The sequence below is a fragment of the Populus nigra genome, chromosome 9 (genome assembly GCF_951802175.1).
Source record: "Populus nigra chromosome 9, ddPopNigr1.1, whole genome shotgun sequence".
NCBI lineage: Eukaryota > Viridiplantae > Streptophyta > Magnoliopsida > Malpighiales > Salicaceae > Populus > Populus nigra.
In genome coordinates this window covers 13003663-13025851 of record NC_084860.1, presented here as the reverse complement: position 1 = coordinate 13025851, position 22189 = coordinate 13003663, and the positions used below count along the sequence as shown (strand labels likewise).

Below are 22189 nucleotides of genomic sequence, written 5' to 3'. Positions count from 1 at the left end.
TTATGAACCAATTTTGATGTGGGGAGGGAAAAAAAATTATTTTAAAGATGATGTTAAGTTGATTATCCATTAAGAAAAAAAAAACCAGTTTTTAGTTTAATGGTTGTGAGTGCAAGTGGGGTATATATATAAAAAATAATACTCCCTACATGAAGAGAAAGAGAAGTAGGAATGTGGAGAAATGGGTAAGTGTGTTTCATAGGAATGGTGACTCAGAATTGAAAGACTAGTGGCGTGGACTTTTAGGACAGGGAAGAGGAAAAGGTGAAGAAGTATGTGAGTAAAGAAAGGGACAGTCTTTGTATTATTCAGAGACTTTAATATGAAATCCGTAATTTAACAGGTTATTAGTTTATTTTTTAAAAATTATTGGTTTGTTTCTCACAAATCTTTCGATTACTGAAAGTTTATATACTTTAAAATCTATAAAATTAGTCAAAATATATACAAGTTAACCCGAATACACACGCTAATAATAATAAATAAAATGCTTTGGTCTGCTCTACATTTGTTGTCTTAAATTAAAATTTGCTTAGACCCAAACATCGTCTACAATTGCGTTTGGTATTGGTGGCGGCGGCACGGTGCTTCTTCTCCTCGACCTCTCACGTGATCTTTTTTTCGTCCTTGAAGGTGGAAGCTTTGATTTCACTATGCTCATATGGCGCTTCGCTTCTCCTCCTTTAACTTACTAGTTACCACTACTTTGGATTTTTGCTTTATCAAAACAAATTAACATTCTATAATGGAAGTCTCATCAAGCTATTATCCAAAATGATCATATCTTAATTTGAAACTCAAAATTATTCAATTATTTACAACATTTGATTACTATTAACTACTCTGCTGACCATCTTCTTATTTTTTCCTGAAATGGTAATGGTATAATTTGACTTGACTAATTCCTTAGATACATACCAATGATTACTTCCGTACGCATCAATTATTTTGAACTAACAACTTTAGATGTGTGAATCAAAAAGAGAAGAGAAGAAAAGTCTTTAATATATATAATTATTTGCACCTAAACAGTATATATATTGTAAGGAATCTAAAACATACGGTCATTGAGGTTGTAAAACACACATTTAATTAGCATAATTTTTTTTTATTAACATGGGTATTCGGATCAGTTTGTGCGCATCTCGACTAATTCTACGAGCCCTGAAGTTAACGACCATGTAAGTCTTCAATAACCATTATATTAGCAACCACATGACTTGAACCTGCGATCACAAAGGGAATAAACTTCTTGATCCCAAACTCTTATTACTAGACCACCTACTACCTGAGACCACATTTAATTAGCACAATTGAAACATATAGTTTAAACTTACAAATGACATTGGAGAGAAAGAGTGAGAAACATTAAGTTGGTTCCATAATCTTTATACTATCATATATATATTTATTTTTTTTATGATAATTTGAGTTACTATTTAATACTTATTTTAGTGATTGTGTATTTTGATTCAGGTAATGGATTGTTTTAAAAGTCTGGATAAAGCTATCTGAACAAAGAAAATGATGCATATTTTTGTTCATATTTGCATTAAAGTTATTAATATAAAAATGAGACAAAACACTTATTTTAATAAAACCCTTTAAAGAACAAGCTAGTCATGCTTTCACTAAGTCAAAACTGAAAAACAAATAAGAAGGTTGTAAAAAGGATTGAAGGATATGGAATCATGGATTATGCACGAGATGTAATCGGGGATAATAAAAGTAGGACCTTAATAAATGATTATTGATTTCATGATTTATTAATAATCCACTCTATAACATTTTAATTCTAAAACTATAAAATTACTATATATTTTTTAGTTATTTTATTATTAAAATCACTTTTAAAAGCAATTTTAACCAAACATTTTTAAATTGTTTTTTCTTCAATATCAATTTTAACCATAGTTTTAATCAATCATATATTTTATCAAACTAAACACAATTAAAAATACTTTTTCTAAACTAATTTTTTTTAAACCACAACCACAAAAATTATTATAATATCAAATATATAATTAATATGTTCAACAAGAATTCTTCTCCGTATGTGATTAACAATTTGGTCATAACTAGACATGTTGGACTTCCAATATCAAATTATGTTGTTCATTTGGATGCCCTGTTCGAAGGTTTTCGTCCTAACAATTTGTTTATAATAGTATCTCATGCTAGTGCAGAGATGAATGTGGGGGTACATATGTTGTTTCACTGTCTGTATGTTGAATTTTCTAGCAAATGACATAGGTTTAACTAAGTTATTTCTCGTGCTAATGCCATCTTTGTGGCTTGGACCCAGAAAAAAAAATAATAATATTTACACCCTCATAACTTATTTGGTATTGTTATTAAACTCGATATAACTGTTTAAATTTAAAAACTCTCAACTCAACTCTTTATTTAATCTAAGTTTTAAATTAAATTATGTGAGAGTTGCCTCGATGTGACTTTATTGACTGGATAGGTCCAAAAAAATCAAAGAAAAAAAAGAAGAATAGGTCAGGTTATCCCTAGTTAACTCACAAAAACTGCAATCTGGGTTATAGACTCCACTTGGTCATATTAATTTTTTTATTTAATTTTTTAATAAGAAAAAATAAAAAAAATAATTTACTATCAACACAATACTAAAGAATAAAATTAAAAAAAATTCATATTAAAAAATGAAATTGAAAAGAAAAACCTAAAAGGTAAATAAAGAAGAAGAAGAAAAAGCTAAAAACCCCTAAATGAATAAAGAAAGGGGCTTGTTACAACAAAGCCAAGGCATGTAGGTCTGAGCAAGGTCCGCGAATATGGTCTAGTCATTTTATTTTCTTATTCAATCATTCTCTTTGCCCTTATTATTTGAGAATTAGAAATATATTTTTTCAAGTTTGAATTTATTCATTTAGAATTTAGGCTCTTTTTTATTTATTATTTTTCCTTCCATAATTTCTTAAGTCTTATAAGTTTGATAATGTAGAATCTGATTCACTTTCTCATTTAACGAAGGGCGAAATAAATCATATTTAATTTTCGATCAAAAATACTATGTGAAATCTTCAGTTTTTCATCTTTTTTTACCCCTATCCCATGGGTAAATCATTTGAATCAATAGATAACATTTTCTTCTCTATCTGTATGAATTGATTTTATTACATTCCAAATTCTATCTGACACCTCTCAAGAAAAATCCTAAATTGAATCCCAAATTGACAGGTTAGTTAAGCTTATCTATGCAATTATGTAATCTTTGAATATGAATTCATATTCTAAAATATCCTAGCTTTCATGCTTTGATGGGTCTCTAAGATTCTTTTAATAACTTATGTTGTGTTGAAAGGATATCTATATGACCTCATCAATTACGTAAGGAACATGATATAACAAAATTGAAGAAAATATACAGAAAAGACAATTCTTTTTCATTTTTTGTTGTTCTATTTTTTCTATTCTATTAGTGTTAGATAATAATATTAGATTAGGATTATTTACTATTAGATTAGAATTAGTTGGTGATATTGACTTAGTGGATCCTTTTTTCTAGGATGAACTATTGGTATTAGTCCTATATTTTGTCTCTGTGGAATATATATGTATTCTAGCAAGGAGCTCGATGACAATAAGATTGTACCTTGAGAGAAGTAAGGAGGTCAACCTCTTTCAAATATACAACATGGATTCTAACAATTTAATGGAGTTGGACTCTCTTATTTATTTTAGTTGTTTGATCATAAGTTTATGGACACCATGTGCTTAGATTGCAATATCAATCTAAATTTTTGAAAAGAGTAGACCTTGTGATTGTAAATGGTGGTGACACAACCTGAAAGATGTGAAGGTTGAGAAGTTTGATGAGAAGGCATCCCTAACACCTTACTGATAACCATGGAAAGCCAGAATTCAAATCAAATTCAAACATCACCACTTATGACTCCCAATCAGATATGATCTCTACCTAAAATAGAACTCCAGCTGTATATCTCACCATGATTCTCTCTTAATTGTAACCGTTGTGAATTCCTTTAGTTTAGCCAAATATATTTCTGTCATAATTATCAATCCCTACAATTGAGGGAATGCTATGTAATCTTTATCAATACATATACTTCATGAGAATCACCACAGGGTGTGATCTGAAACCCAATACACTTGTTATCTATATTCTCCTTCATGGTATCAGAGCCATACGTCTAACGACTATACACATATATTTTTTTTCTTCTTTATCTCTCCATGGAAGCCATCAATTCCTCTGCTGGTGTTGTAGTTCCCAGCCATTCCGGGTTCATGTATATCAAACTTGACAGAACCAACTATCCATTATGGCTTGCTCAAATTGTTCGGATTCTAAAAAAGTAAAAATTTGATGGGATTTGTCACAGGTATAAATCCTTGCCCGCCAGAATTCAAATCAAACACTGACAGCACCGTAACAACTGAAGTGGATCCTAGGTACGCTACCTGGCATCAACAGGACCAGATGATTCTTAGTTGGATTAACAACTCTCTTTCTCCAACTGTACTGTCTACAGTGGCACGATTCACATCCTCACAAGCTACATGGTCCTCACTTGAGAAGAGATATGCTTCTCAGTCGAAAAACCGAATTTTGCAGCTCCGGCATGACTTACTCACTATGAAAGGGGAAGGTCTTTCCATCTCAGATTTTGTGGACAAGATAAATCAGATTGCTGATAATCTTGCCTTAGCAGGAAAACCAGTTGACGATGATGAACTTGTCAACATAATACTGAACAATGTCGGCCCGGCGTATGAAGTTACAGTCAGCTCTGCACAAGCCCGTGACACTTCTATATCCTATGATGATCTTGTTGCCTTATTGCTTAATGCAGAGATGAGGCTCAAGGCACAACAAACACCATCTCTTGAGACAAGTCCCACTGCCATGTACGCACCCAAAGCTACACAAAACAACAACCGTGGTCGTAATTCTGTGCACCACCGTGGATCCAATATGCGAGGCAGGGGACCATCTGGTTTCCGTCGGTATCAAAATTGGTCCCAACCACAATCAGGTTCAGTGTCTTTTGGTAACTCTGGTCCTATGCATTCACGTCCTCCATGTCAAATCTGTAATCGCAGTGGGCACAGTGCCCTTGATTGCTATCAACGCATGAACCATGCGTATGAAGATAGGATCCCAACTCAGAAACTTACGGCTATGGCTGCTATTGCCTCTTCCAACATTCCTTCATCCACATGGATTTCAGATTCTGGTGCCTCAAACCATATTACTTCTGATCTTACAAATTTGGCCATTCACAATGAATATCAAGGAAAAGATCATGTTGCTGTGGGTAATGGTGCAGGTTTGACTATTGCTCATACTGGCTCTAGTAAATTCAATTATGGTTCCTCAACCTTTGCTTTGAAAAATATTTTGCATTGTCCTTCCATTGCTGCTAATCTTTTGTCAATTTATCAATTCACACGGGATAATAACTGTTACTTTGTTTTTTATTTTGATTGTTTCTATGTGAAGGATGTAAAAACGGGGAAGACGCTTTTCCACGGGAAGAGTGAACATGGTCTCTATCCCTTTCGCATTCATACTCAAATCTCTACAAAATCAGGTCGTCCCTTTGCATTGGTTGGTGTTCGTGTTAGCGTCCCAATTTGGCATTCTCGGTTGGGTCATCCTGCTAACAACACTTTGTCACATCTTATTTCAAATAAATGTCTTCTCATGCATGGTAATAATTCTCTTCCATTTTGTAATTCATGTCCTTTGGGTAAAAGTACTAAGTTACCTTTTCAATTATCGGATTCCACATCAAAATTCCCTTTGGAATTAATTCACTCAGATGTTTGGACTTCTCCTATTATTTCAATCAAAGGATCAAAATATTATGTTTTATTTGTGGATGATTTTTCACGATACTCATGGATCTTTCCAATGCAATATAAACATGAAGTGTTTGATATCTTCCTCAAATTAAAACTACATGTTGAAAATCTCTTTTCATCAAAAATTAAAATGTTTCAATCTTATGGTGGGAGTGAATATACAAACAGAAAGTTTCAAAACTATTTGGCTCATAATGGTATTGGATTCCGCTCCTCTTGTCCAGGTCATCCCGAACAAAATGGGGTCGCAGAAAGAAAACATCGTCACATTGTTGACACTGGGCTCACATGCTCATATGTCATCAAATTATTGGGTAGATGCATTTCAAACTGCATTATACTTAATAAATCGTCTGCCAACTCGTGTTTTACAGTATCTCAGTCCATATGAAAAATTATTTCACAAATCTCCCTCATATGATACTCTTCGTGTTTTTGGATGTGCATGTTTTCCTTATTTACGAGCTTACAATACAAATAAATTACAATTTCGTTCCAAGCGGTGTGTTTTTTTGGGGTACTCTCTTAACCATCAAGGATACCGCTGTCTTGATCAAAGTACAGGTCGTATTTATTTGTCCCGTCATGTTATTTTTGATGAGTTATCATTTCCATTCCAAGAGACCACTAACACTCTTTCTGCAAAGATGGCTTCACTAGATTTTCATTCACCACTAGAGACAGTTACTGAACCTTTGCCCCATATACCATCAGCCTCTACTGGCTCTCTAGACCCACCTACACAAAACCCACCCAATGTTCCTATTACATCCATCACACCAAGTACAAATATCCTTATCACTCCTCCTATCATTACAGAACCTACCCAACCAAACACTATCATTCCCAATCCTATCATTACTGAAACTTCTTCCCCAGCCACTAATCCCCACCCTATGGTTACTAGGAGTCGAGCTGGAGTCTCTAAACCTAATCCAAAGTATGCATTGACTGTCACTTATGATCCCACTCTTCTAGAACCCACATGTTATACTCAAGCTGCAAATCTGAGGAATGGCGTAAAGCAATGGGTGTTGAGTTTAATGCTTTGCAACAAAGTGGTACTTGGTCATTGGTACAACCTACTTCGGATATGAATATTCTACCTAACAAATGGGTGTTCAAAATCAAAAAGCGTTCGGATGGCACTATTGAACGTTATAAGGCCCGCCTAGTGGCCAATGGATTTCACCAACAAGAGGGCATTGATTATACAGAAACTTTTAGTCCGGTTGTGAAGCATTCCACTATTCGCATTATACTTGCTTTAGCAGTCAATCACAAATGGCCAATTAGACAATTGGATGTTCAAAATGCGTTTCTTCATGGGATCTTATCAGAGGAAGTTTATATGAGACAACCTTCGGGCTTCATTGATCCAAACTATCCTAATTATGTTTGCAAACTTCATAAGTCACTTTATGGTTTAAAGCAAGCATCACGTCAATGGTTTACAAGATTTTCTGATTATTTAGAGGAGCTTGGGTTCTGTGAGTCCAAAGCAGATTATTCTTTATTCACATTTCATAAGGGTGATTTGCTCATTATTCTGCTTATATATGTTGATGACATTTTAATTACAGGCACCAGCTCTTCTTATATTTTTAGTCTTATTCAGAACCTGGGCAGATTGTTCTCTATGAAAGATTTGGGACCACTCCACTATTTCCTTGGTCTAGAGGCGGTATACAGCACAACTGGCTTGCATCTCACTCAAACCAAATACACTATGGATTTATTGTTTCGCACAAAGTTTCAGGATGTCAAGCCACTCTCTTCTCCTGCTAATGCTAGTAAGAAACTCAGTCTTTATGATGGAGACCCTCTTTCGGATCCCACAGAATTTCAAAGTGTTGTTGGCGCCCTACAATACTTGACACTGACTCGTCCAGATATATGCTTTGCTGTAAATCAAGTGTGTCAATTTCTACATCAACCAACAACATATCATTGGACTGCTGTGAAACGTATACTGCACTATTTAAAGGACACTCCTGACCATGATCTTCACTCTACAGGTGGCTATTGTAATCTTCAGTACATCTCTGCTTGCAAGAAGCCACATTCTCGGTGATTGGACCGGAAATTCTAGTGCCTTCCTGAAAGTAGTGGTGGAGCCTACATGTGGCTCACTCTTTCATATTATTTCCCCCAATGAATTATGTGTGATTCATTTGATAATTGGGACTTGAATTTATATCTCCTGGTTAGATTAGAAACAGCAGTGGTATTTTTTGTTTGTAAAACTTGGGTCAGGTGTATTTATTGTTTTTGTGTTTGCAAAATGAGAGTAGGACTCAAATTCTAAGATCTGCCTGTGTCCTCTGCTTTGCAATGGAGGGTTGCTTTGGGAGTTGTTCTTGATGTTTTGAACTTTGCTGAAGAATCAGGCAAATTCTGTCCTTGGCAAAACTGAATCCAGGAATATTGCATTAGTCATAATGGGACCGAAGCAGGAAATAGGAGTTTGAAAGCAATAATTATCGAACAAATTCACTTGAATATTCCAAAAGAATTTGAAGGACCGTAGTTTATTTATCGTGGTTGCAGATGTTATGTAATGGTTGTGGGCAAGCTATCAGCAGCTTATACCAGAATTTCTATTTCTACAGCCTTTTTTTTATTTTATTTTTTGGTTAAAACCCTAAATAAATTAGCTTGGGTATGGTGGACGATGCAACCGAAGTATATATGGCAGCCTCATTTGGAAGTTTGTGCTGAAGAATATACGAGTAAAGCAAGTTCTAGCAAAGCTCGGTGCCAAAGTTTGGGCTTCATTTGCAGACGGGGAAAGTCAATCATGCACCTCTATTATTTCTGCTGCATAGTAATTTACGCTACTGGAGCTGGAGATACCTTCCCTGCTGCTGTTGTAGCAGCCGTGCTGGTTTATCGCCGGTAGCCTAGCTGAAAATTGTGAGAGCATGCGTTATGTTTATATGCAACCTCTATATCGAATCTAGTTTTAACAAGCTCTCATGATGAAGAGAAATCCCTGAGCCCTTACCAACTGCAGCAACTCTCTTGTGATCCAATGAAGAGAATCATCCCTAGCATGCCTGACAGAATGTCAGCTTTGAATTCAGTTTGTTTGAGGGCTTTTACCTTCGCTCCTTTTACAGTCGGGTCAAGTGCCATAAACTTGCAGCGGTGCATACAAATGAAAAGCAGAGGTTTACTCTGTTTTCCGGTGACACAGTGATAACTCTTTTCAAAATTGCGATAAAAACAATATTTCAAGAGATTTTGAAACCATATGTAAGCAAAGAGACCCTTTTTTTCTCGGGAAACCCTTTGTTCTTCCTGGGCATAGTGTTCAAACATTAGCTACTCTGATCTGCATGCATGCCTCTCAAACATTTTCAATTTGCTGTTGCTCCAGTTTAAATTAGGAAGGGGCAGTCGTAAGGTTTCACCATCTGTTAGGAACCTCAGAATTTTTTCCCCTTCTTCAGGAAGAAACTTTGTGCTTTCGTTAGTATAAAAAAGGTCCTCTCTACCTGGGAACCAAAGAAAATGAAACATTATTATTAATTTCATAATAATCATAATTTAGTACTTTCGTTTTTTCCTTACACGACCTGAAACATGAAAAGGAACGGAAAACAAATTTTACTTGGCAAGAGGCAGTAAACTAGATGATTTAAAATTATGGTCCTCACTACCTGGGAAGTGGGATCCAAAGTCAATTGAGAGACGATCCATAACGCACATAAATAAAAAATACAGTTTAGGTCCACATGAGAAAGCAGTCTTCGAAATAAAATTAAAATAAAAAATAAAAACACATGTACAAACTCTTCACAAAAACCTAGCTGGTACCAAGAACACTGAAATGTTGGGTCAGTGCCTACACTTGCATAGCTTGGTTTCACTCGTCTGTAGAGACCTCAACTGCTTCAGAAAAGCCACCCATCTTCTTCGTCATAAACCTCCGTAAAATTACTGCCAAATGAGAACTCATAGTTATCATCATCAGACATGAAATCAATGTCAGAAAATCTACAAGGGTAGTCTTCCTCATCAGACCATAAAATGTGAGGAAATCGTGAATCAAATGGATAGTCATCAGTGGAATCGTTAGGCTGCCGCAAATCTTTGATGCGTTCACTACATCTTCTCCCCATCTGCCCTTCCAAAATAACATTGAAACACCGGCGCAGATCAAGTGATTCAAGGTAAAGACAAGCATCAAGAATAGCCTGCAAGCCATCATTTGTCAACTTATTCCCAAACATTTGGAGGTGACGTAGCCCGGGCATACTTTCTGCAACAGCTAGTGCCTCATCATCACACTCTATACATGGATATCTGTACCCTGTGGTGTTTAACTTGAATGATCTTAATAAAGGACAACAATGCCCAACTTTTTCTAGAGCTGCCTTTGAGAATGAGCAGTATGAAAGGTCAAGCTCTTCCAGCAATGGAATTTTAGAAGCTGCTGCAATCAATCCCTCATCAGAAATATTCTGGCAAAATAAGAGCCGAAGACTTTTGAGCTGAGTTGATCTGTAAAATAATCATAGAATACCGTGGTATCATCAAAATCCAGCAAATTAACACCGTATGCATTCAATTCAGAGTGTCATATTCCCTGTGGAATTAACGGATTCTTGAACACCTCCTAATGGAAAATTCCCGAGAATGAGGACAATTAGCACGGGAAAGCAATTCCCCATTTGAGGGGAAAATTTGGTCTTCAAGAATCTTACATTAAGAAAGTGAGATCACTAATCACCCAACAAACACAATATTTATACAGTTACGGGAATCTGAGGTTCCTTGACCTAACAAAAACAACATTAAATTCCAAGACTAGGAATTCAACAATCCTAAGGGCCTCTACATGCATATTGAAGATCTGAACATGAATACATCTCTCACAAGAATGTTTCCAAGAACTATCCCAAAAAAAATTATTTAAAAATAAGCACAAGAAATTGGATGAATTATCAAGAATACCTATCGGCTATGTAAAGGAGGAGGTCATCCGTGCCGAAATACTCGATATTGATATGAAGCAAAGCACCTGAGCTGCGATCGACAGCGTGCCTACAGATTTTGACCATATCATAATCCATGTCCCAAATATCACCCAAATTACGCATATCGATAGATCTCCACATGGAAGGTTCCTTGCAGATGTTGCGCCATGTCTTGCACACTCTCTCTACGTTTGCCAATATGCCGATTGCACCTACCCTCTTCAGGATCGACGCCATCACCCTCCGGCAGCTCCACCCATTTTCCACATTCTATTCCTACTTCTTCTTCTTCACCTCCACCTCCTCCTAGCGTTCGCGGCGGTGAATGAGAATAATCCATTTTTTCTGTTGGATATTTGTTTTTTCGGTAAGAGTTTCTTTAGAACTATATTTTTTTGGATGGAAACTACTTGCCTTATTAATGTGTTCTTTTGTTTAAACAAAAATTAAAAATAAAAAACTTTTTATCAAAAGTACGTTTTTTTAATAAAAACTTATCACAATCAAGTTTTAATAATCAAAATAAATATCTATAAAAAATTTTAATGATTCAAAACAAGGACTATCTCTTTGATAATAATAATAAAAAATTCCTAAGCAACTTTTCTTTTTCTAGGACACTCAAAGATGATGAGATAATTGGAAGAGATAAATATTTGTCTAAGTAAGCGGACCTTAGATGAGATGGTAATGGCTTAAATTCCTACTTAGGTGTCTCTTAAATGGATGATTTTATTTTCTCAGTGTTATACCTAATATCTTCTACTTTTGGCTTCCTTGTTTAAAGAAATTCCTACTCTCTTCAATTAGCATCATTGTCTCGTACTCTTCCAGCTTCCAACTTCCATTGGCATATTTAGGAATTTTCTCTAAAGCTTCCAAACAAAAGGAATATTAATATGCAATTGCTCAAATGTTGGCTTCTATTTTACTATAGGAAATCTTTAGTTGGTCTAGTTTCCCTTTGATTGTTGCTCCATTAAATATTAAGGTGATTTCTTTAATCGAGATTAATAACGTATTTAAGATTATAATAGATGATGTTTTTTAAAGTGGTTTTTTGCTTGAAAATACATCAAAATAATGTTTTTTTTTAAATAATTTTTGACCTCATCATATAAAACAATCTAAAAATACTAAAAAAAAATAATTTAAAGCAAAAGAATCCAAAATGTATTTAAACGGTTAAAACAAATATTCCATAAATATATTTAAATAAGGATTGTTTTGACATTAAAAATTAAACATATAATTAATTTCCTTGAAATTTGGTTTAGCAAAAGGCTTACTATTTGGCAATTGATATTTGAGTATTTCATTCACAATAATCACACACAACATTGGTTTGAATATAATTAACACTCATCTTACTTAATAAAATTAAGATAAAGTTATTATTTGTACTACTATGACGGTAATAAAATCAAGTTCAAAAACTTCAATTGCTTTTCTTTGCATTGCTTTCTTGGAAGGTGATGGATAGTTATTGGATGTCAATTCCTCTAAAGGTTCATAAGTTGCTTCATGAGTTTTAATCATTAAAGCTTATTTAGTTTTGTATCAGACATGTTTGTAGCTCTCAAATCGTAAAATGTTTTTTAATAAATTTGTGTGTCTCTCTCTTGATTCATATAAAGTGATGTGAATCTACATGTTAATAACCCTAGAACCTATAAACAAGAAAAAATACAACCTAAAATTAGATTGATAAAAAAACCACCAAATAATTACCTGAATCAAGAAATAGAAGTTATTGAATGAAAATCTTTACCTTTTGAATATAAAGAATCAAGAACTAAAAGTATAAGAATGAATGTTACAAAGACAATTAATCTTTAATAATTCATAAAGAACTAAGAGAATAAATAATCTTGTTACATACAAAATATTATTCTAAATAAAAATCAAAGCTAACTAATGTTTATAGTTTACAAAACAAAACCCAAAAAAAAACCCAAAGTTTGTAAAATAAATAATCCAAGTCTAAATAAACTAATAAGCTACCAAATCAGTGTTTTAAGACCCGGCCCGGCGGGTCGACCTGGAACCCGGTCGACCCGGGTCTGTGGGTGGGTCGGGTCTAAGCAAAAAACAGGCTAGGAATTGGCCCGGTCAGACCCGGTTGACCCAAAGGGTCAGGGACCCGGCCGGCCCGGCCACACCCGGCTGAGACCCGAGTTTTTTTTTTATATCCTAATGCCCAAAACGACAAGAGTAGAGGGACGAATGCATTGCAGAGCAGCGGAAGTGAGAAGAAGACCTAATTAATTTCAAGAAATTGTCAAACCCATTTCACTCTCAGTCGCGAAGAAGAGCAGATGAGAAGAAGACTCTTGAATCCTTGATCACCGTTTCAATTCTGAGCATAAGGTTAGATGAGTTTTTACTTGTTTCTTTTTTCTTTCGCCTTTCGCTATCCTCTGTTTCATCTTTTTCCCTCTGTTGAACTTGTAGGAGAGTACAACAGTGGCATCGATTCTTCCCTCTGTTGACCCATCGGTTCTTCCCTCTGTTGATCCATCGATTCTTGCCACAGGTATGTATCTTGTTTTCTCTGTTCTTTTATTTTTTTACGACTTCAAATGGTCAAGTACATGTTCGTTTGCTTTGAATATTGTTGTGAATATTGATGTGAAATGTGAATATTTCGTTCGTTAATTTTTGTAGCTGTGAATATTCTGCAAGTAGCTGTGAATATTGTTGTTAATTTTTGGTTGTCCCTGTTCGTTTACTTCTGCTTGAGTTGATATTGGTTGTCCTTGTTCCATGATCCAATTAATGTTGAGACAATTTTTGACATTGAAAATTGGGTAGTCGAAGATGACCCATTTCTTGACAACAGAAGAGGTAGAGAGTTTTCACCAAGCTCTATCAACTATAACAATACAAGATACTTTAGATGATGGTAATTATTGATTGATTATTTAGTGATAAATATTATTTAAATAAAGTATTGTTTAACACATAATATTTATTTGTTAATTATGTTTGAAATGTAGATGTCATAAATGTTAATGAGATTGAAGATGATTGTGATGATGAAGTTTCAAAGGAGCATGCTGATGATTTATTAGGTGTTGATGAGATTGAATCATTTCCATCGATATTTGATCCAAATTTTGCTCCCATGGACACAAAAGAACTTAATGTGTTCATTCAACAAAAATGAATGTGTTGTTGATTTAGAATTTATGTTATTGGATGTTTTGTTTAAAATATTTTAGAATTTATATTGTTGGATGTTTTGTTTAAAATATTTTAGAATTTGTATTTGGTTTGTGTTTTGGATATTGAATTAAATTGATGTTGTTGGTTTAAAATTTAAATTTGGTTTATGTAAGTGTTGCATTGTAAATTTGTAATTAGTTAGGTGTTTTATATAGTTTTTTTTTACCCGGGTTAACTTATCTGACCCATAATCTAATTACTGGACCGAATCAATGACCGGATCGAATTTTAAAACTTCGTGCCAAATTCCTAAAAATAATGCCAAAAACTTCCATATATATATATATATATATATATATATATATATATATATATGGGCGCGTTGTTGACTTAGGTGTAATAAAAGGTTGCCGACGCAAATAAAGAACCCTTGGGTGTCTACTTTCCGTCCTTAATTCTGACTTTGCAGTCCTTAATTCTGACTTTATGTGCTTGCTATATATGAAATTCCACGATTAATAAGGAAAACAAATCTTTGCTGACCATCTATTTTGATAGCCAGTCTTTCTTTCCTTTTTTTGGCTTTACCCATCTGTTTTTTTTTTAATAAATAGAACTACTATATAATTTAATTAAGATCCATATAAATTTAAAATCCATAAACTTAAAATAAAATAATTAAGATTAGTTAATTTTAGAATATTTATAATTATTAAATTTTATAATATTTAAGATTATTAACTATGTAACTAATTAAATATTATTTAATTACTATATATGAAATTAATCAATATGATTGAGGTTAGCTAATTTTAAAATATTTAAGTAGCATTTTATTTTTATATATATATATATATATATATATATATATATATAAAACATTAATTACTCATAGTTTTTGAAGTGAAATCTAATATACATTTAATCTGTTTTTATAAAAATTACCCTCTTACTCTCAAAATTTAAACAGCTAATTTCAAAATTCTTATCAAACACTTCTTTCATATTTTAATTACTTTCTTTTGAAGAAAAAATCTAGAAAAACGGGGAGTAAAACTGGCTTTTAGTTATTCCACCACTACTTTGCCATGGTAACGTTTTGATTTCTTGTTTGTTGAAATCTAATAAAGAGCCGCTGCTTTAATTTTTATCCTGCCTTATGCGATGAAACGAGGGCGAAAAAAATCTTGGCATTGTTGCGAGGAGGTTTCCCAGGAAAATTCTGGATCCTTCTCTTGTGATGACTTAGTCAAATTCACTTTAATATTTTTACAAGAAGAATATTTGGACAAAATGTTGCGAGGAGGTTTCCTAGGAAAATCCCAACCTGTCAACAATAATGTTGACCATTCTGATGCAAGCAATGACAACAAAAGCGATGCACCTAGAAATTCAAGGGAAACTGAAACACTCCACAAAGGTCTCATGTTCTGCTATAAATTCTTGTTTTCGCCTCAGTTCCACATTGCAATTGAAAAAGGAAACAAATTACTGAGAAAAATCTTGATTCTCTTTGTGCAACAAATGGCTAATGAAGTAGTTCTACTGGATTTGAAGCTTAGTCCTTTTGCAGCAAGGGTGAGGATAGCTTTGGAAGAGAAGGGAATAGAATATAAATCTGAGGTAGAGGACTTGCGCAACAAGAGCTCTACTCTTCTCAAGACGAACCCAGTTCATCAGAAAATCCCTGTCTTAATCCATAATGGGAGACCCATCTGTGAGTCAATGGTCATAGTTCAATATATTGATGAAGCTTGGAGCCATAAACCTTCATTGTTGCCTTCTGATCCTTATCGACGAGCACATGCCAGGTTTTGGGCTGACTACATCGACAAGAAGGTAAGTTCTTAGAACTGATGAAATTTCTTTTTCTGTGTCTTACTGTGTTTACTTTTTAAAAGGAAACATTAATGAAGTAATGACATGCAAACTGGTTTCGTCCAGATGTATCCTACTGGAAGGAATCTATGGGCATCTGAAGGTGAGCTCAAGGAATCATCGAAGAAGGACTTGATTCAGTGCTTTAAAATCTTGGAAGAAGAACTCGGAGACAAGCTATATTTTGGGGATGAGAGCTTTGGCTATATAGACTTGGCACTTATTTCATTCCACAGCTTCTTTTACACATTTGAGACCCTAGGAAACTGGAGCATGGGTGCCGAGTTCCCTAAGCTCGTGGAGTGGGGTGAGAGATGCTTGCAAAAGGAGAGCGTCTCCAAGTCTTTAAGTGACCAAAAGGAGGTTTATGAAGTCATTTTGCAGATCTTCAAACAGAAGCTGGGGATTGAATAAATATATAATACTGCAAATGGAGAGTGTATCCAAGTCCATTCTATTGTGGCATTTTATGTTTTCTTAACTTGTTCTGGAAGAGTATTCGGTTGGTTAGTTCAACCTGATAATAATAAAGGGTTCTTGGATATTAAACTCGGATCTTCTAAGCAGGGAAACTTATTAATTGCCAGAATGAGCAATCCACTTGCAGATATAAAAAAATCACCCCAACATGACAGAAACGACCGGCAAAAAATGGCAAAAAACGGCAAAAAACAACATAATGCATTAGTAAAATAACAATTGTTCCTCCCGGTCTTATTGTGCACGGCGAAGGGTATAGTTCCTGAACTGATAGGGATTTTGGATATATTTTAAAAATTAAAAAAAATTGATTTGAAAGTTTCAGGACTCGCTACTTAGTATTATAATCATTAGAAAATCTAATGGTTTACGAGAGTCTGGGCAAGTGGACTAAATACGCAAGGTGAAAACTCATTACTTTCAGTGCACCTTACCTATAATAAGCTGCATTATTTTTTTGTTTGATATAAACTATGATATTGCTGTGTTTTCTAACTATTAATCTATCTAAGGTTTAAGAAAAGTTTTCAATGGTAAGGAAATCCTTATCTTATCAAGTTAAAATCTTAACCGTTCTAAAGTCAAAACATTAAAAATTGCCAGAATGAGCAATCCAATTGCAAATACAAAAAAATCACCCCAACATGACAGAAAGGACCGATAAAAAATGGCAAAAAAAAAACATAATGCATTAGCAAAAGAACAATTGTTCCTCCCAGTCTTATTGTGCACGACATCGGACGACGGGTATAGTTCCTGAATTGATAGGGATTTTGGATATGTTTGAAAAATAAAAAAAATATATGATTTGAAATGTTCAGAAGTCGCTATCTAGTATTATAGTTATTAGAAAATCTAATGGTTTACGAGAATTCGGGTAAGCGGACTAGATGCGCAAGGTGAAAAATCATCACTCCTAGTGCACCCTACCTATAATAAGCTGCATTATTTTTTTGTTTGATATAAACTATGATATTGTTGTGTTTTCTAACTGTTAATCTGTCAAGGTTTAAGAAAAGTCCTCCTTGGTAAGGAAATCCTTATATTATCAGGTTAAAATCCTAGCCGTTCTAAAATCAAAACATAAAAAAAATAAAAAAAGTTTTCTTTTTATTCAATATCGGGAATACTTCTTATCTATAAGTTTATAATCTAGTATATTAAAAAATTGGTTTTTTTACAATGTAGGAAAAAATCTAATGATTTTAATAAACTAGTTATTAAGTCCAAAATGCATGCAAAATAAAATGACTATTTTTGAAATTTTTAGTATGCTAAATTATGAAAATATAATTTATTTTTTAGAAACTTGGACATTTGCACACAAATAAAAGTGTATATTTTCAAAATAAGAACTTTTTTATTTTTTCGTGTTTTTTTTCCTGAAATTTCAAAGAAAAACAAGTGTGTTTAATATCAGGTTAGTATTTTACAATACAAGTTTACAACCTAAATATTAAATAAAATGGTTGGGAAATAGGCAAGGGATCCATAAATAATTTTAAAATGGTCCTTGAAAGTTTTCAGAATTTCTGAAAATTATTTGAGATCTGTTTTGCAAAAGTATAAAAAATGAGAACAAAAACCCACAAACATGACCCAAAACCATAAAAGAAATAACAAAGATCAAAAGAGGAGAAATTATTTAAATTTACACAAGAACATGATGAACACTCGAATCAAACCCAAAAACTAAGATTCAATATCAGTCATATTACATCAAATCGAAGACATATAAACATGTATAATCAAAAGTATAGCAAGATTTTGGGGTTGGATTATCACAATAAACAGCCTAAAGTCATGATTATTTGATTTTATGCAAAATATAAATAAAAAAACTGAAGATCGAATGTCATGATTTAAGTGTTTTTAAACCCATAAGGTCCTAAATTAATGATCAACAAGATAAAATACATGTGCAAGAGCCAACAATTGATCAAAAAAATATGCAAAACATGGATCCAAGACCATCTTCAACATACAAATATGAACCCCACAAAGCATAAGAACCCAAAAATGCTCGGTAGAGGCTTTAAAACCAAAAAATACCTAAAACCCAAAAACAACAATCAAAGCTTAAACACGTTCAACATAATTTGTTGAAACCATCAAACCAACAAGAAACAAAGAATCAAGAGCAAAACAGTAAGCAAAATACATAATGACAGCAAGCAAAAATAGCATTCTACATGCATAATCATTGTTCTATTGATTAAACTTATTATCTTGAAGCTTAAACAAAATGCCTACAACTTGAACAAACCCAACAAGCTATCATAAAAAAACCTAATCCACAACAATATCAAAACTTAACATAATTTGTCATAGTTTTACAAATGATTAACCAAACATTCAAGTATACAAAACAACATGATACATTATCATATACCATACCATAATCATATTCTAACATATTAAACAAGGCAATCCAACAAAACGTGAACAATACAAGCTATTTTTAAAAGCATGCTTAAACATCTCAAAATAAATATTTAATAGTTTTTAAAACTAGCAAATGACTTTAAAGGATGCTTAACAATCATTTTGAGCAGCAATTTAAAAAGGAAAAATAGAAGGGGGAAGGGGTGTGCTCATTGAGCTCCACCCCCTTATTAGAGTTTGAAAGTTTACTTTGTAAAGAGAATATGGTTTCCTCCTCTGAATTCTTTGATTCTTTCTTCTTGAATTTCAACTTTTTTTCGATTTAGATTCCACCTTTTCTTTCTCAACAAATCAATCTTTATAACTTTCCTTTCAATTATATTCTAGGTATCCTCTTAATTTCTATGTATTTATTTTCTTTTTTCTCCATGATTTTCACTTGGATTCCTACCCTTTTTTCTGTATGATTTCTTCTCCTTTTATAGCCCTAAAATGGTAGGTGGTTGTGAAACCACTTATGGGTTTGAAGGTGGTTTTCCAAAACTAAATCATAAGAGATTCCTTCCTCTGATCTATTAGGAAACCATTCTTTTCGCTTCTTCTTTTATTTTACCTCCCCTAGATGTTTAACAAACTCTTAGAACTTTTAGAAAATGTTGGGAACCTCATAATGGAAACCTGATAAAAAATGGTTGATAAGGGGTGAACCTTTCATGAATTAATCATGGAAAATAGAAAATTATTGAAGCAAAACAAACCATATACCTTGTAGAGGGGATGTATATCTAACATGAGGATCAAATGTCATCTGATTTGGAGTCCTAGAATTCCATATTCATTAATAGAAAAGTGAGCCCTAAATCAGCTTGAAATTGTCAAATGTAAGGGAGGCTGATCAGGGAAAAAATATTGTTGAGTTTAATGAGTCAAATGAGGTATAAACATGTGATGAGGATAGCTGATCCTTATAAAAAAGATGTTTTAATTTAAGCTTAAACATCCTTAATTGGGACAAAACTAATTAATTTTATGCAATTAGACCCCTGTTAAAAATCAATTGAAACCCCTCAAGTCTAGCACCTTTTTCAAAGTAATCCTTGTTTTTTAATTTCTTCTATTTAATCCCCAATCAAGCTTTAAAATTTGATTGTCGTCAATATAATCCCTGGAAGAGTTCGGTATAGCCCTCAATGTTGTGCGCCTTTTGTAGGCAGGTCCTTGATCTTGAAATTCTTCACTCTGACTCTTAATTGGCCTTTAAACTTTGATTTTCTTGCAATTTCGCCTCTGATTTCATTCAATTAAGCTTGTAAAAATGAAGTGTAGTCCTTTAAGATATTGTGAAAATACAAAAAAGTCTTTTGATGCCAATTTTAATTTGTTGGATTACATGGGTATTTTACCGTTTCACCATGCGTTTTATTTTTTATTTTTTAAGAGCATTTTGATCGTTTTACTAAATTACCTCTCAACTTACCTTATAAATACAAAAAAAGAATTATTGTGAAAAGACAAAAAAACCATTGAGGGTAATTTTTTTTTCTTTTAAGAGGATTTTGGTCGTTTTACTATGCTTAAGGAATTACAAAAGATATATACTCTCGGTCAATTCTTTAATGATTAATGGGTCATGTAAAAAGATCATATTATCCTTAACATCAAGCTTTTGATTTTCTTAGATAAGAGCAAAGACGTCATTGTCCTTTTGCAAGTGATAAAGTTTTAAAAAATCCAAGTAGCTTAGGAATAAAGCTCTCGGATTGGATAATCGGTTAATCAATTGGTCCTACAAATCCTATTTATTTTTTCTAGCCAAGGTAGTTGATAGCTTATACTTGGTGCTTGGGAGGCCAAGATGGCTTATGGCTAGCACCTGCAAAAGGTGTTTTTTGGTGGAGGTGAGTATTTTTTTATGCTTAAATAAATATCTTTTTAGATAGAGATGCTTTTAAAATATAAGTGCAATGGAGAATGAAGATGGTCAACCTTTGATTTTAAGGTTTCATGGTATAATTATTACTCATTAGTCTTGTCTTTTTGTGAAGAGGATGACTAAAAAAGATAATACAAGAAAAATAAAGATAAGAAAAAAAATGATTATGAATAGGTCAAGTGTAAAATGATAAAAATTCAAGTATAAAAAGATAAAATTTAAGAAAAACTTGTTTTATAAAAAAATCAAAAATTACTAATTTGCCATTGCTATAGTAAAAATTTTGGAGAAAATTTCAATTGTGCCATTTCTACATTAATGTTTTTTTTTTCCTGAAACCAAAAGTGTAAAGAAAAAAAAGGAAACACTAAAAATATTTTAAAAAATGAAGATAAGAAAAAGAAATGATGATAAATAAGTCAAGTGTAAAATAATAACAATACGTACCAAGTATAAAGGGAAAGAAATACATAAAAAAACTTGTTTTCTTATATAAAAAAAAATAAAAAATTACAATTTTATCACCGCTAATAAACACAATATAAAATTAGCAAAATTTACCATTATTCTATTTCTACATAAAAACACCTTTTTCTATTAATATATGTATAATATCCACTGCTCGCTGTCTATTTTGAAGGTTCAAAATTATTTATTTGTTCATGGGCAAATTCAATTCCCTAGTTATACTCGATGACCATATTTATTAGGCTGTGAACAATTTAATGACGTTATGGACAAACACACACTGGCCCATTTTATGCCAAGGTACGATTCAATTTTGATGGTAGAATCATATATAAATTAATATATGTTTATAATACTTTTAAAAGAGAAAGATCAGCCCTCCCAGAAAATAGAAGAAAAAAAAAGAGGCTTTATTCAATAGAATCGCTATCTCTTTGTATAATTCATTGTTCGGATGATCTCTCTCACTTAACCCCATGCCATGCCATGAGCTCCAAAACAAATTCATAAGCTTTGTGCTGGTCGAGCACTACTGACTTTGAAACAGTCTCCCTTTGCGAGCATCTCTTAGCCCATGCCACGATCTCGGGGCACTCCTCTTCCATGGAAAATCTTCCGAGGGTCTCAAATGCGTAGAAAAAGCTGAAGAAAGGAAAAGGGAATACAAACGAGACCCGCTTATGCGAATTCTGTATCATCTAGATCTTTTTCCCTCCAGCTTTACGTTTTTGACAGTTGATTCTTGCCCCAAAATATATATATTAAAAAAAAAGGTCTAAGAGCCATCAAAGATAACAGTATTTTTATTATTTTTATGGATTGAAACGATATTTGTATTATTTTATCTTTCTTATAAAAAACCAACAAAGCTTACTTTGGAGTAAAATCATTTTTTTAGGGTTTTTTATCTTTCGAAAATTTCTTGCACAATAAAATGATGTCGATACACTTGAAAGCAAAAAGATTATTAAACTTGCAAAAGAAGACTTTTTCATTTTTTATTTATTTTTTCACACCAAAACGATAGAATTAT

The 22189-nt window shown here is 33.1% G+C and overlaps 2 protein-coding genes across 2 annotated transcripts; one reads left to right on the top strand and one right to left on the bottom strand.

Moving 5' to 3' along the window:
* Positions 1–9469: 9469 nt before the first annotated feature.
* Positions 9470–11238, bottom strand: LOC133703053 (F-box protein SKIP19-like). The gene is given in 3 exon segments (XM_062127457.1): positions 9470–10368; positions 10822–11088; positions 11090–11238. Coding segments are annotated over 3 exon segments (972 nt in total). The 5' UTR covers positions 11185–11238; the 3' UTR covers positions 9470–9758.
* Positions 11239–15464: 4226 nt separating this feature from the next.
* Positions 15465–16439, top strand: LOC133703251 (probable glutathione S-transferase parC). Its single transcript, XM_062127712.1, has 2 exons — positions 15465–15851; positions 15957–16439. Exons 1-2 carry the CDS (start codon positions 15537–15539, stop codon positions 16302–16304), a joined length of 663 nt encoding a protein of 220 aa, XP_061983696.1. The 5' UTR covers positions 15465–15536; the 3' UTR covers positions 16305–16439.
* The last annotated feature ends 5750 nt before the right edge of the window (positions 16440–22189 follow it).

Bases quoted from the DNA above. Each gene is read 5' to 3' on its own strand.
- LOC133703251 (XM_062127712.1), top strand. From the start codon at position 15,537: ATGGCTAATGAAGTAGTTCTACTGGATTTGAAGCTTAGTCCTTTTGCA. The intron at 15,852-15,956 runs GTAAGTTCTTAG...GGTTTCGTCCAG, and splicing joins CTGACTACATCGACAAGAAG to ATGTATCCTACTGGAAGGAA.